Here is a 14,882-nt window from a genome sequence, read left to right on the forward strand (position 1 = left end):
TTTTGCTTCCTCCAGGGGGGAAAAAAGAAAAAGGCCCTGCAACAAACTGGATTCCAGCAGCAGTCCCCCGAAAACCCCTGGGCACTAGATAGGATCTTCCCCCCCGTCCCTCGTCCGTGGGCGGAGGGGGTCTCCTGTTCCTGTACATGGAGGCTCCATTTTGCCCTGGGGGCTGAGCGGCTTTTCGTCCTGCATCGCCCTGGGGCTCGGCGGGCAGCGGCCAGAAGCTTCCAGGGTGGAGGAAACTTTCCGCGGGGTGAGCTGTGCCAGCCTCCTGCAGATCGCCTCTGCGCCTCCTTGGTCGAATAAGCCCCAGCTCCTTGGGATCGCCCACCCTGTGCTGCCCGTCAACGTGCCCTTTAAAAAGACACTCGCCGGTGCTGAAGCGAAGGAGGGAAGGAAGGAAGGAAAGAAAGAAACGTCGCTCGCTGCCCCCGCAGGGTCTCCGGGTGGGCTGCCGCTTAAAGAGACCGGGCTGGGCCCCGCCGAGGTTGGAGGCTTTGCGGCGGAGAGCGAAGAGCGGAGCGTCTCGGCCGGGCGGGGGCTGCGCGGGAGCTGGGCCAAGGCCCGCCGCCGCCCCGCCCTCCCTGCCTGCCTCCCTCCCTCCTGGGCGGGCGTGTGCGAGCCTCTGCCCGCCTCCAGTCCACCTCCGCCCGCCTGCAGCAGAGAGGAAAGGATCGGCTGTTGCTCCGTCGAAGCCGCCGGCGAGGAAGGCGAGGGGGTCTCCGCGGTGGGCGGCCTTGGACGCTACAACTGCGCCCCCCCCTCCGCCCCGCAGCCGATGCCCAGGGAAGGGCGACGCGATGGGCTTCCTGCACCAACTTTATCTCCTGCTATGGAAGAACGTGACGCTGAAGCGACGCAGCCCGGTCAGTAGTGGGGGGGGACGGGGGGACGGGGGTGTGTGAAGAATTTGTGGGAAGGGAGGGGACGGGGCTTGGCCCCCTCCTCCCCCCCCCTTGGTCGGCGGGGCTTCCCAGAGGCCGGCGGTCTTGGGGATGGCCGAGATTTTCTTGCGCTATTTTGCAGGGGGGGGGGATCGGGGAGGCTTAGGAAAGGCTCCCCCGAACAGCTGGGGTGGGAGTCCGAAGACAGCCTCCCCCCTCCCAGAGGCCGATCTGCGGCCAATCTCTGCGCTTGCCCCCCTCCCGGCCTGGCTGCGGGGGAGGGGATCTGCTTGGAAGACCCTCTGCCGCTGGCTGGAAGGGCAGGAGGGAAGCTGTGGGGCTGGACCCCGGCTTTGGTCGGAGGGGCTGGAAGACAAAGAGGGCCAACCCGGGGCTCAGAAGACGCTCCCCCCCCCCGTGGATTGTCACATTTGGGGAGGCTGCAAGAGGCTGGGCGAAGGCTGCCTCCACCTGTCCACCTGGCCCTGCCCGCAGCTCTTCCCTCGGTTTCCAGGTCAAGGGCAGGAAGCGGCTGCAAAGGCCTCTTCTTTAGAGAGAGACAGAGACCGGCAACAGGTCAGGGATGGGGTATCCTCCACTTCCCCTCGCTGGGGGACAGCCAACGTGTTGGGAATCATGGGCGTTGTAGTCCATCATATCTAGAGAGCAGGAGGTGGGTGGGTGTCTTCCTTTCTGTGCCCCTCCGCCTCCATCCAGGCTGGGCAGTTTCTGTGTTGTTTTCCAGCCCTTAATAACAATAGCCATAAGCGCTTAAACTTCTATAGTGCTTTGCAGTGCTTTACAGCCTCCTCTAAGCGGTTTTCAGAGTCATCCTGTTGCCCCCAACAGTTTGGGTCTTCATTTTACCCACCTTGGAAGGCTGAGTTAACCTTGATCAAAGATGATGAGGGAGGCTGGGCAGGCTTTCCAGATCTTCCTTCCATGCATTTCAAGAGTGGAGTTGAAAGACTTTTGCACAATATCATTTCTTATTTCTTTATCAGTAAAGTAAATCACCACATCTCTAGACAACTGCCTTTGCTTTGCCACCCAAGAATTAACTCTGTAGGCCTTATCAATCTTGCAGGATACATCTTCAGGGCTAACCTTTAAAATCCTAGCCAGAACTTCAGCAGACATCTTTCTCAAATCTTGTCTTTTATCTTCCTGTATTCCCCTAATTCTAACCGCAAGTTCCATGAGTCTGAATTGCATTATTGTGGTTTCATTTTCAATCCTTTGTTTTATATTATCTACATTGTAAGTCTTATAGTCAGCTTCCTTTATTTTTTTAAACTCTACTTCTGAGCTTTTTTCTTGAATCCTTATTAAATCATTTTCAATTCTTTGTATTTTATTATCCAAATTATAAATCTTATCAACTTCCTTAGTGTCTATTTTTGAATTTATAATTTCATCCATCTTCAGAATTATTTCTATAAAACTTTTCATATGTTGCTTCAGAATATCATACTTTTGTTGAATCAACTCTTTAATTTCCTGTCTAAAATTTTCAAGATTCAGATTCACAGTCTTATCATGTCTTGCCATCTCCTCCAGTAAAAATTTCTTTAGGTCTATGAAGCCATTCTTCTGCATCTGCAAACTCTCAACTTGTTCATGCGATTTATAAATGGGAGAGCCCCCCCCTCCCGCCATGGCTTGGTTATCTGGCTTTGTCAGTTTTAGCGCCATCCTGCCACACAAAAGATTTTTTTTCCTTTTAAAGAAAGACTTCTCTCCAAACAATATCAATAACAAGTCTCTAAGAAGGAAGAAACATGAAATAAGAATTTTTTCTTTTCACTTCTAACCAGCACTTTTGCTAGATACTTTGTAACTTTGTAACTTTATAACGCTATTCAAACGGAACGACTTTCACTTTCAGTTTTTCTCAAGCCTCGGCCAGTCGCCATTTTAAACTTTCCTTTTTCCTCCTTTCACTCTTCTTTAACTTTAAAATCAGTCTTGGGGTTAGAATACTTGCAGTTTAGGATCCCCGATCCGAATTTCATCCTGCTTATTCAGATGATCTGTTAATTTCGTTGATTGGTCCGGTCCCAGCGCCTTGCTCTGCAAAAAGGCAGAGTTCTCCCGAAGCCCGGAGCAGCGGCGAGCGGAAATAGGGAGCCACAACCTGCTCGTCCCCAAGAGTAAAAAAAAGAACTCTGGGGACTTCGCAGAGGGCTCTACCTGCCCTCGCCTGCTCTGTCTCACATTTCCTTCAGGAAATGGAGTTTTTCGAGCCGCCTTTCAGATGTAAAGGCGGCTCTTTACAGGCAACGGGGCTGGCGGTCTCAGAGGACCGTCTGGCAGCAATGGAAGCCAGACCGGAAGCCCCTCGTTGTTGACACAATTTTATCTCTGCTCCCCTATTTAAAAATAAACATGGCATTTATCCTTCGTTAGCACCAGACTCACCAGGGGAGGTTTGGTTCTCACTTTACCAAAGGAAGCAGCCTGCGTTGTGCTGCCAGCTGCTTGCCCTGCCTGGCATCTGCCTTTCAGGATCTCTACACGCTCCTTGGCCTGTGGAACTCATGGCCACAGGTCCTGTGCTGGCATGAATTATAATGCTAATTGTGGAGAAAACTCCACAGTAGCTTATTGTGCCGACTTGACTGTCTTCTAGGAGGGGCTATCCTCCTTATGAGGGGCGGGGGTCTAGGGGTAGTGAGGAGTGGGAATTCCCCTCATGTTTGCTCTTCACTGGTATAAGAGTGGTCAGGCAGAGGCATCGTCAGGCTTTAAGGCACCAGGCTGGTATGAAGGAGGGACATTGGCATTTTATCTACTGCCCTTTTCCGGGTAGGGAACGGAGGCTGCAGCCTGCAGGGAGCTCGCCAAGAGAGTTAGGGGGTGAAGTGCAGGGAAGCTCCCCAAAGTTATACGAAGGCCGTGATGTTAAGTGACCCCTGCAGAATTAATCACCTGCAGTCCTTTTAAGGGGCAGCTTCATCCGTGGCTGCTTTGGGGCACAGCCAGATCTTGGAATTACGTTCCATAATCCAGGAGGGAATTCTTCCACCTGTGGAAATCTACACCTGCTTCGTTTTTCTCTTCCCAGCTCAGGAGCAGGGCTCCGATTGTGCGCAGGTAGTTTGGGGCTACCTGGAAGCAGGGGGTGTGGAGGCGTTCTTGCGCCACCCGGGACTGGAGGGTCTTTCATTTCCCCCTCTGCCTTTCCAAGGGCCAGGGAGGCTTTTCTGAGCCTCTCTATGCTGCGTGAGGATTAGGCCATTAAAGAGACGTTCTAATGTATCTTAGCTCTCTTGGAAGCTGGTGTGTCTCCTTCCCTTCCCTTCTCTGCTCCTCCATCCCGGCAGGACCCTCTGCTGGCTTTCCCACTTTGGCTGGAGCTGAATCCCTCTTCAGCCTCCAGCCTCTTCTCAGCAGGGATGAGCCCCGCAAAACAGGGGTGAGGTTTCCGTGTGGCCAGCCTCACGGCTGGGGGCCTTCTTAGGAAAGGGCTGGGTGGGGATGGCGTGCTGGGATTTTGCTGTTTGCCACTGGGGCATCTGTGGGTCATTTGTTATCTTGGGGCAGTTTGATAGCCTTGTGGAGTTTGGCTGCTTCCTCTGGCATCGGTTTCGCTTTATCTTTGACCTCCCTCTGAATAATCCAGCGATCTGCCCCGTTCTTGGAACTGTGATTTCATTGATGCCGTGGCTCCTTCCCTCTGCAGAAGAGAGCCTCCCCGGGGCTCGGTTCCCCTCCCCCTAATTTATGCCCATTGTAATGAAGGAGCCCTGGAGGATCTGGCGAAGGCCTCTGCAGCAGCACCAAGGCGGCTTCAGGGGCATAAATTCCGCAGAAGCTCCTGCTGCGGAGCAGCCTTGGATCCCTTTGCAGCTTCCTGGGCGGGATGTGGCCCCCTCGCAGGAGAGCTCGGTGCGCTTGTGCCCTGCCAGGACTCGCATGGGAGACCCTCCGGACTCTCGGGCTGCCTGTTATCCCGGGGAGACCAAACAGTTCCCCACAGGCAGGGGAGGCTGGCTGACCTGCAGGGATGGGTCCATCTTGACACCAAGAGCTGAGCTGGGCCAGACCCACACGGAGAGCTCCTCCTTTAGCTCTGGCCAGATAAAACCTGGTGCTTTTTCCAGAAAATTCTTCTGTTCTGCTTCCTGTCTCTGTTGCATAGCAAAATAGACAGACCGACCCTGTCGGAAAACTGCCTTCCCTAAGAGCAGAGCAAACAAAGTTTGTGTTTGGGGAGAACCTGGTCCCCAAAGCTGGCTAGAGAATTCTGGGAGTGGAAGTCTACCCGTCTTCAGAGTGGCCCTGTTTGAGTCCCGCTGCTCTAAAGGGAGGGGTCGCATTTAAGCCCTTTCTTTGCCCCCCTCTAGGGAATGAGGCTGGGTGGGTTGAAGCCTCCGCAGGGGGCTGGTGCAGCCTCAAAAGAGGGAACCTGCAGTTCTTCTCCTTCTCTGGCCAGAGGAATGGAGAAGGGACACTCCCATAGAAGCGTCACATGCAGCCCCCTCCTGAGCATGGCCAATGTTGCTGGGCTGGATTTACCTCCAGGGTCTTTAAAGGCTCTCCTTGCTTTGGATCCACGTGAGGGAAGAAAGGCTGCCCCGTTTCAGGGCTGGGTCCCTGCCTGATGAGGCACTGCTCCCCTGGGGTCCCTCGCCTGGGCCAGTCTGGTGGCCAGAGCAGCCTGGCCCCACGTGGGGCTCATCGACCCAGCTGGGCCCTTTTGTACATGCTGGTTTGTTTACAGAGACCTTTGCAGATCTGGAACTCTGTTAAGGGACATCTGGAGGGGGAAGAAAGCAGCTTTAACACAAGCCTACACTCCCTTGTGGGCCTTTCCATTGTTCTCCCCCTTTGAAATGGGGAGATTTGGCTGGCCTGCTGGAGCTGACCTCCCCGCCTGGACAAAGGGGGGTTTGTCCACCAGGACGTCAATGCCACCTCGGCTGCGAGTTTCTGGGAAGCCTGTGAGAGCATCTTCTGTATTTGATGCAGGGATTTTCTTTGCCCGCCGTCCTCCCACCCAGCCACCCACCCAGCTGCTCTAAAGCTAGGAACAAGGTGGGCAGCTCTGCTCATCTTTTAATCCTCTTGTGCATGAAAATTTGGGGAGGGAGAACGGAGGTGACTCTCTTGTGGCTTTTGACTGTGTGCTGACGATGGAGGGAGGGGAAAGGCCCATATAAAAATCCCTGAGTGGAATAGGCTGTTGTTTTTTTGGTGGCCGTGAATAAAGGTGCAGGTTTGTTAATTTTAGGCACTCAACTGGGTGTCGTGCTGGGCAACCACCCACCTGTTCCTCGGGTAGCTGTTCCGCCAGGCACATAACTTGAGCTGTGCAGGTTAATTTCCTCCCCTCCCCCTGTTATTCCATGCACTTTATATCTGCTTCTCCATTTCTCTTTAAGGTAAAGAGAGGGAAGGGGGCGAACAAGAAAAAGGCTGCCATTTAATCCCACTTAAACCAAAGGGCCCTTTTGACTACAGGAGAGAGAGAGGGAGAGAGAGCAATTGTTGCTTGATGCAAAATTCATATATTTAGATACAGGAACTGATTTGTTCGAGGGTGTGTTTTAAAAGTTGAAAGGAAAATACTTGGAGAAAGTTTGTAATTAACTCTGCGAGGGAACATTCTGCCCTGATGAAATCTTTTGAAATAACAACATTCAGGGCAGGTCTGGTGAGGAAGCAGCCAGACCGGCTTCGGATCCGATACAGGGAAGGTCTGCCTTTCCCCAAGTGGGGTGTGTGTGTGGGGTGTGTCTCTAGGCAGGGACCCTCGTGGTCATGCCCCTGAGCTTTCACACGACTGAAGGCAAGAAATCTGCTTTCCTCTCTGGCACGGTGGCTTTGGACACAATTAAAGGCTTGGACGGGGCAACTCCCATTCTAGGTGGATTTTGAACTTGTCCTTTTGTTCTGGTACTTCAGGCCTTCTCATCTGGCCAATCGTTTCCTCCTTGGCAGTGCCAAACAGAACGTCTCCTTCCTTCCGAGGGAAGGCACACCTGCCGTGCCTCGGGAGATCAGATGGCGCTTGGTGGCATAGCAAGATTCCCACGGGGGAAACACGGGGCCAGTGTGTTTGGCGAGTGAGTGCCAGCCTCCCCTTCTTGACTCTACCTGAGAACATGCCTGCAGCTGCAGGAAATCCAGGGAGCTGCCCAGCGTTGCTTGCCTTGGAGATCAGAGCCAGGTCATAATTTACCTGGAACTCTTTGATTTATCAGTCTGGAAGTGAAAGAGAGATGTGGGCAGGGCCAGATAAGTGGCATTTCACCCCCAGCAAGAACACTAACAAGAAAGAGCATTAAAAGCCAATTTGCACCCACGTGACAATTCTTTATGCGGAAGGCGTGAGAACATTTTGCTGTTGGTTCCAAGGAGAAACCCGATGCTTCCAGTCCGATCCTCCCCTTCCCTGCTAGACTGCTGTTTCTCCATCTTGGTGACTAGGGTGTGTGGACTTCAACTCCCAGAGTTCTCCAGGCAGCAAGCTGGCTGGGGAATTCTGGGAGAGAAAGTCCCTGCATCTTGATGTTCTTATGATTGAGAAACACTGCTCTAGAGTTTAGTCAATTCTCCAAAGCGTCCAAATTCGTCCCAGCAATCTGCTTGGGGAATTCTGGGAGTTGAAGTCCACACACCTTAAGTTGTCAAAGTTGAGCTGCACACTAAGCTAGACTGCCCCTGAGCATCAGGATCAGTGAAATAATCTGTCGGTGGATTTCTCTGGTCCGCTTCCCCTGTCAGTTCTCAGCCCACGTTTACTGCTCTTAGTTTTGCCAGATGAAACAGTGAGGGAATGACCATGACTTTCACTGGAAGGGAGATGCTCTCTCTAGCTGCTTCCTCCAGGCTCTGCGTAATCGCATCACAAGCTGTGTTGTGGGTCTTATCTTCTCCTGCTAAACAGCCACACACACCCCTTTCCTTTTAGGGCAGAGGTGATTCTGGTAAACATTCCTGGGAGGGCCAAGGCGGCAGCTGCAGCCAGCAAGACCTGAGAGCTGCATGGTGGACCTTTGTCCGATTTCATCATTGCAAAAGCAAAAAAGAAAAGGCAGCTGCCAACCGGCCTCTCCTTTAGCCAGCAAAGAGCGCATATAAGGTGTTGAGGGAAGTCCTGGAGGCTGCTGGGTGAAGAGAAGAAAAAGACTTTCCCTTGTTATCCAGTTGTGCAGGAATAGTTCCCCCCCCCCACTCACACACTTGGTGCGGCTGTGTTTTTAACAGAGGGCCCTGCTTTCTTTCTGAGAGCCCTTCCCATCGCTGGTCTCCGTTCCCATTTTTTGGGGTGGGGTGGGTGGGCCGGGGTTTGCTGTGTGGGTGTGTAAGAGAGCGAGGGCCAGCAGTCTCTTTGCGGGGTCTGAACCCATTTTCTGTCAAGGGGTGATTCACTCCGGCGTGGTGTCTTGGGGGCAGAACGGTGTGCCTGCTTGCAATGCAAACCCGGATTTGGTTGCTATGGAAACGTAGCAAAGAGGATCTTCTTCATAAGGCTATTTTTAAGAAAAATAAATTGAACGATCCAAAAGAGAATGGGGGGGGTGGGGGGGGAGAAAACTGGATCAAAGACCTGATAGGATCCACTTGCCCACTGCTCCCATAAAGGGTTAGCTGGGAACCTTCCCTGCCCAAGTAGCTGGCCCTGCAAAGACTGGGCAAGACTGGGCAAGGGGCTGTGCGTCTTTTCTTTCCCTTTTCGGTTGTTGCGGGTTAACAGGAAAATTTTCTGTTGATGTTTTTTTACTGTAGAAGCAACAGTTACTGCTGCAATTTTGCTCAAGGAAATGGAAATATACAGACTTGCTTAATTCCAGAGCCACAAAAAAGGAACTAATAATGTGTATGACATAAATATTTTGCCTTGGGCTGCTCTAAAGCAGCCCCCTCTTGCAGGGTTTTAGCCCGAGGCTCTTTCCATCAGCCTTGAGTGCCGTGTGGGCTGCGGGCAGTGCCACCCTCTTTCCCTGCCCTTTCTACGTTGGCCAGCTTGGGCAAAGGGCTGTCCAGTGCCAGGTGTGACTTCCGCCTCTTCGGTCTGCTTCAGCACTCCCTAACCGGCCGTTGGGGCATTGCAGGTGCCAATGGCCCGGAGCCCCTTTTGCCCTGTCCGAAGCAAACACCAGGCGCTGCCTCTTCCTTCCAAAACGTTAATGGCGGAAGGCAAGACGGCCATTCGGTGGCCAAAATGCTTGGCGCTGCCTGGTAGAAACCAGCTAATAAAACAGGCCTGGTATTTCTGGTGACAAAGTGACAATTGTGAGAAAACAAAGGAGGAGGGATCCAGTGGGGAGATGGCTGCCCTCCCTGGAGGAAACGTCCCCAGTGGCTTGACTTGGCTGGGGCATGAGAAGCTCCTGCATCCGAGGCCCGAATGCGTCTGCCCCCAGTTTTCCCAGTTCCCCTCCCAGCAGAGGAAGGTTTCTGTGGGCACTCTTCAAGAGGAAAATTTCAACCCCCCTCTGAGTAATCTCCAGGGAGGATAGCGAGATCTTCTGTCCACCCCCACTGGTGTTTTTTGCATGACCCTCCATGGAGCTTCCTTAGTGTGTGGGAATCTGGCAGGCGGGGGCTCGGTTGCCCAGGTGTGGCAAGGGAGGCCATGGCTGTGGTGCTGAAGCCCCCTCGGCTCCCCATTTTAGGAAGGCCTCTTTAAGTCCACGACTCCGGGGAAGAATCAGCAGGTCAACTGTGGCCACGGGCCGTGGGGCACCTTCACAGGTGGACCCTTCTGAGGAGAGAAGGGGGCCACTTCTTCTCTTGGGTCTGAAGGGGAGGCGGGAGATGTTCGGAGCTGCGTGAACCAAGAAGAGCAAAATGGGCATCCAGGTGGGCAGACGGGGTGGGAAGGGCTGCTGGCGAGGTAGGAGGATCTGGGTGGGGATCTTGCACAGCAACGCTCCCTCCCGCCCCATTTTCACAATACTTTGAAGGCTCAATTGCCCGACATTCTGGGTTTGCACTAGTCAGCCTCGTTCGAGCAGAACAAACACGGGTTGTTGCCACCAGAAGAGCTGGAGCGCCTGTGTTTCGAATCTAGGTCAGTGAGTCAGGAGGTCTGGTTGGCATTCCCAGGTTGCCTCCTGATCCATTCCTCCCCACCCCCCCCCCGCTCGCAAAGAGGAGGGCGACTTGGGGGATCCTAAGCCTCCTCGGATTTGGGGGGCTTCACCAGCCTGCTCCTTCGGCACCAAAGAGGCCAGCGGGGTGTCTGTGTCCCCCGTTTGCCTTCCAGCCAGGCTCTTGGGGACGGTGGGCTCTGCCTGGGGGTCTCCCCCTGCCCTTTGACTCATCCCAGCTCTTCCCCTCCCCTCTCCAGTGGGTGCTGTCCTTCGAAATCTTCATCCCGCTGGTGCTCTTCTTCATCCTGCTGGGGCTGAGGCAGAAAAAGCCCACCATCGCGGTGAAGGAAGGTAAGTGCCTGGCCGCCGGAAGGAATCTGGTGAGTCTCCCCTGATGGCCACGGGCACAAAGTCCACAGTGGCAACCAGGCCCCCCCAGGAAGACAGAGCTGAGGGATGCAATGCCCTGCAGTTAGCAAAATATCCCTGCCCGCTTCCTGAGCTTCAGACAAAAAGCATCCTCAGCTCCGAGCGGCTGCCTGGAAACTAGCTCACCTGGTGCAGAAACTCCTACCGAGATGCGATGGGCAGCCTCTTCCCAGAGCTGCTTCCCCAGCCAAGCCAGCTGGCAAGGGTTGTGGCTTTGGGACCCCCAGAATCCCACCGGGTTGCAGCTGCTCTGTTGGTGATCAGGGTTTATCTGAAAAGGAGCCAAGCTCCTGCAAAGGCAGAGGGTCGTAACTCTTCATTAAGCCCCATTGGAATCAGGAGCAGCCTTTAGGTGCCCACAGGTAATGCCCCCCTGGCCCACCATCCTTTCTTTGGTACCACCCTCCCCCATGCCCATGGGAAGCTGCCCAGGCTGCCCGTTCTGCCATCTGAGGCATCGCCATGATCCGCCCCGTTTTGCTTTGAAGTTTGTTTTTCTTTTGTTTCTGAAACATTTTTTTTCTTCTCTTCCCCCCACTCTTATTTTTCTTTTCCCTGACCTGATTTCTTTCTATCTTCTTTTGCGCCTTTGTTTCCTCTAGTCTGTAAGTTGGTTTCCTTTGGGCTGAGGCCACGTCTTTGGGGGGGCTGCTTGGCCCCCCCCCTAGTTGACTAACGTTGTTTTAATGCCAGCTTTTTCCCATCTCCCCTCGCATTCATAGCCCTCCCAGTCATGGTGGCAGGTAACTGTTGGGGATTGGCAAAGGGGTATAAAGTCCTGTGCAAATTCGGAAGCCGAGGCCCATTCCCAAAGGCCATCACTCCCTTTGCAGCTTTGGGAATTGCTAAAGCCTTGAAAATGCCCCCTCCCAAAAAAGGCCATAGGGGGTTATTTGCCACCATTGCGATCCAGCCCCCTCCTAGATTCATATCTAGCTTATCCCCCACCCACCCACCCTAATTCTGCTTTTTCTCCTGCAGTTGATCAGGGTTGGATCCTGGCTTAATTCGCTCCTGCCCCAGCCCATCCTTCTTGTCTTTTTAACTTGCCCTCTAGGATGTGACTAACTGGTTGGCCAAAGCCATCTGCCTTTGGCCAGGGGGTCAAAGGTCACTGGTTTCCTGGCTTCTGAGGTTCTGGATGGGTCACCAACTCAGGCGCTTGCAGAATCTCCAATGCCTCTGGCACCAAAGCATAGACGAGTAAATAAAGTTAGATTGCGTGTTTGTTTAGAAACTAATCACTCTTTTGAGTAAACCTTTCACGAAGTGAAATGATTGGATCAAGCTGTACCTTTTGGAGATCCTGGAATTCAGACTGGACATTTGAAGTCCAACTTTTTAATGTCTGCACAAGGGCAACTATTAGCATAGCTTTAAAGCAAAATTGTAGTGGGTTTTTTTTAGTGTAATTTGGGTTATGGCAAATTTATCTTGGTGGGTTGGTCTTAAACCTTGTAATATTGGGGAAGGTTTTGTTTTGGCTCCAAATTCCAGTTGGTAAGGAGCTGCAAGCGGCTTGGAGTTCTGCCTGGGAACAGACATGATGCCAGCTTGGCTGTGGGCAAAGAACCGGCTTCTCCATGCTCCTGAGGTGCTGGACTACAGTACCCATAACCCCTGGCCAAGTGTCATGGGGCATATGATCCAGCACATCTCCAGGGCATGCTTAAGCTTGGGGAAAGGGGGAATTTGATGGAAGGACCTCTGACCTTTAACCCCCGGAACCGTCCCTCTGGCTAATTGGAAGAGACTCTCCCCAACTGATCTGACTTTCACACGGCTCTCTGAACTGGTTGTGCGTCTTCTTACACACCCTGTCAGGTTTCCACCCACCCCTCTTTTCTCACGCTCTTCCTTCTCTAGCCTACTACACGGCAGCACCCCTCACCTCGGCCGGCATCTTGCCCGTCATGCAGTCCCTGTGTCCCGACGGGCAGCGCGATGAGTTTGGGTTCTTGCAGTACTCCAATTCCAGGTGGGTCTGCACCCCAAAGACCCGATTTCTGGTATTCTGTTGAAAAAGGTGGTTTGCCACTGGAGAGAGGAGCTTGCCGAGGCCAAGGGGAGAGTTTTGGCTGCAGCCATTTATTGCTAGAGGGGGGCCCTCCTCTGGGGGAGGGGGCACAAAGAGCTGCCTGTTGAACTGAAAGCTTGGCATTAAGCAGGAAGGAAAGTGGGGGCAGCCTGAGTTGAGGGGGGTGTCTTTCGTTCCTTTGTGTGCTTTCCTGGAGAGCAAAGGTGGGCAGGCTTCAGCCTCTTTTCTCCACCAACCCTGGCAAGTGCAAAGGACTGAAGAAAGCCAGAGCCCCTCTCAGGGTGTGCCCCCCCCACCCCCCGTTCATATATGCCTCCCCCCCCCCTCGTGGGTCTTTCCTGCAGGGTGACCCAGTTGCTGGAGCGGCTGAAGGAGGTGGTGGAGAAGAGCAATCTGTTCGACCCGGATCATGCTGGGCCGGAAGAGGAGTTGGAGTCTCTCCGGCGCCACCTGGAGTCTCTTGGCAGCAGCACCGGGCCCAGCCCCGTGGAGCCCCACTTCACCACCCAGGCAGGTGGGTTGGGGGTCCTCCCTGTGGGGAAGGGCCAGGCCAGGATGCAGCTGCTGAATGTTGCTGCGTTTGGGGAGGAGGTGAGCTGCTTCCTGCTGAGGGTGGGCTCTCTCCCCGCTTGCACTCACTGCCCAATCTCCCCCTCCCCATTTATCCTTCCTTGGCAGCCCCCGGCTTCTCCCTGGACTCCGTGGCCAAGGACAAGACGGAGCTTCACCGTTTCCTCATGCAGAACCTCTCCTTGTCCAACGAGACGGTGGGGCTGCTCACAGGCTCCAGCATCAACCTGAGAGAGGTTGGCGGGGCAGGGGGCAGTCAGCTGCAGGCGCAGAACCTGGAGGGACAGTCGGGCTCCAGACTGGGGGGAAGTGGGGGGCAGTTGCCAGGGTCAAAGATTGACAGTTCTTTCCATAGGTCTACCGGCTCATCTTTGGTGTGTCTCCCGGCTTTGCCGACAACTTTGGCCTAGTGGACAAGCGGCATCACCCGGAGGTGAGACTTCCTGGAGCCTCATGTTGCTGGTCATGGCAGGCGGGGGGGGGGGGAGAGGGGGGAGGATGGACAAGGGCCTGGCTGGGGGTGATGGATGGGCTGGTTCAGGAAGGGGGGAGGGGCGAATGGATCATTCCTGTGTGGTCCAAAAGCCCAGCCTGCCTCTTCAAAGACTTCCTTGGAGGTGGGGAATTGTGAGGCAGGGAGGGAGGGGGCGGGTGTGTGTAAAAGAGAAGCCAGAGAGACAGAGGAGCATCAGCCAGATTCGGAGGGTCTCTGGGTCCTCTTCTCCGCTCTTCCCCTCCCCAGAGAAGCTTCCTGGGCAACCTGAAGATGATGGAAGATGGGCTGGTCCGGCAAGCGCTGCGCCGCCCCCCCAAAGGCGCCCAGCGGAAGGCCATCCTCCGGCTCTTCTCCCACGCTTTGGGCCTGGCCAGCCCCGTGGCAGAGTCCCCCGGCTCCGACAGCCCCCAGACCTTTGTGAGGGATGTGGAGGTGAGGGGGCCAGGAGGAAGCCAACTCTCTGACTGGGGGATTGGGGAGGGGGCTTCAGGAAGGGTGCTCAGAGGGAAGGCAGGGAGGGGGCAGCCACCAGCCTCCCCCAGCCCCAACAACCCTGCTCTGCCATCACGGCTGGTCTGCTTGCACTGGCTATTCCTTCAGTGACGACAGCTGCTTCCCCCCCCCTCCCCAGAACATCCTTTTCACCCCCCCTGTGCTGGAGAGCCTGACGTGTCGCCAGAACCAGGACGAGCTGAGGCGCATCCTGGCCATCCCAGAGAGCCAGCAGCCTCTCCTGCGGGCCTATCGTGCCTCTGTCTGCAACCGGAGCACCAGCCTGCGGGCTGACTACTTCAGGCAGCTGGCCGTGGAGATGAAGGACCAGCTGGAAGGTCGCAAGGTGGCTGAACAGGTGAGGTGGGCAGGGCAGACTCTTCTGCGGCACCCCAGCCCTCGGGCGTCCTCCTCCTGCCCCGAGAGCCTCACCTGAGCGTCCAGTGCAGGGCCGGGATGGGCATGAACTGCCCAGTGCGATTGTACCCCAAAGGACCTTCCTGGGTTGCAACCAGATCTTTGATCCTGCAGCTGAAGCTGGACGAGGTGAACCACACCGTGGCCCAGAGCCGCCTCCATGCCCTGCTGGAGGACCTGATGGAAATGGAGAAGGTGCTGAAGGACCTGGACATCCTCTCCGCTCTGGCCAAGCTCCTCCCCAAGGGAGCCTGTGCCGCCAAAGTGCCCCCCATCGCCCCCAACAGCACTGGCTCAGCTGTGAACTTCACCTCTGGCACCAATTCCAGCTCCGAGGAGGGCCGGGCCGAGAGCGAGGCGCCAGCCGAGGATCCGCAAGGGCAGTGCTCGGCGTTCGTGCAGCTCTGGGCCGGCCTGCAGCCCATCCTCTGCGGGAACAACCGGTGAGGGTCCCCGGGTGGCTTTGCTTTGGGGCCGATGGAGCGCAGGCGTGGGCCGTTGACCTT

The 14,882-nt window shown here is 55.0% G+C and overlaps 1 protein-coding gene across 1 annotated transcript in view; it reads left to right on the forward strand.

Moving 5' to 3' along the window:
- The first annotated feature begins 625 nt into the window (after nt 1-625).
- The window catches only part of ABCA2 (ATP binding cassette subfamily A member 2), a 33,224-nt gene continuing 18,967 nt past the window's right edge, over nt 626-14,882 (forward strand). The window contains exons 1-9 of the mRNA XM_034436222.3: nt 626-869; nt 10,192-10,285; nt 12,230-12,341; nt 12,746-12,915; nt 13,080-13,207; nt 13,327-13,404; nt 13,714-13,899; nt 14,099-14,317; nt 14,491-14,819. Of these exons, the coding sequence (XP_034292113.2) occupies nt 804-869; nt 10,192-10,285; nt 12,230-12,341; nt 12,746-12,915; nt 13,080-13,207; nt 13,327-13,404; nt 13,714-13,899; nt 14,099-14,317; nt 14,491-14,819 (1,382 nt within the window). The 5' untranslated portion in view covers nt 626-803. The remainder of the gene's footprint in view (nt 870-10,191; nt 10,286-12,229; nt 12,342-12,745; nt 12,916-13,079; nt 13,208-13,326; nt 13,405-13,713; nt 13,900-14,098; nt 14,318-14,490; nt 14,820-14,882) is intronic.

The sequence above is a fragment of the Pantherophis guttatus genome, chromosome 16 (assembly GCF_059756535.1).
Source record: "Pantherophis guttatus breed Tessera chromosome 16, ASM5975653v1, whole genome shotgun sequence".
Classification (NCBI taxonomy): Eukaryota; Metazoa; Chordata; class Lepidosauria; order Squamata; family Colubridae; genus Pantherophis; species Pantherophis guttatus.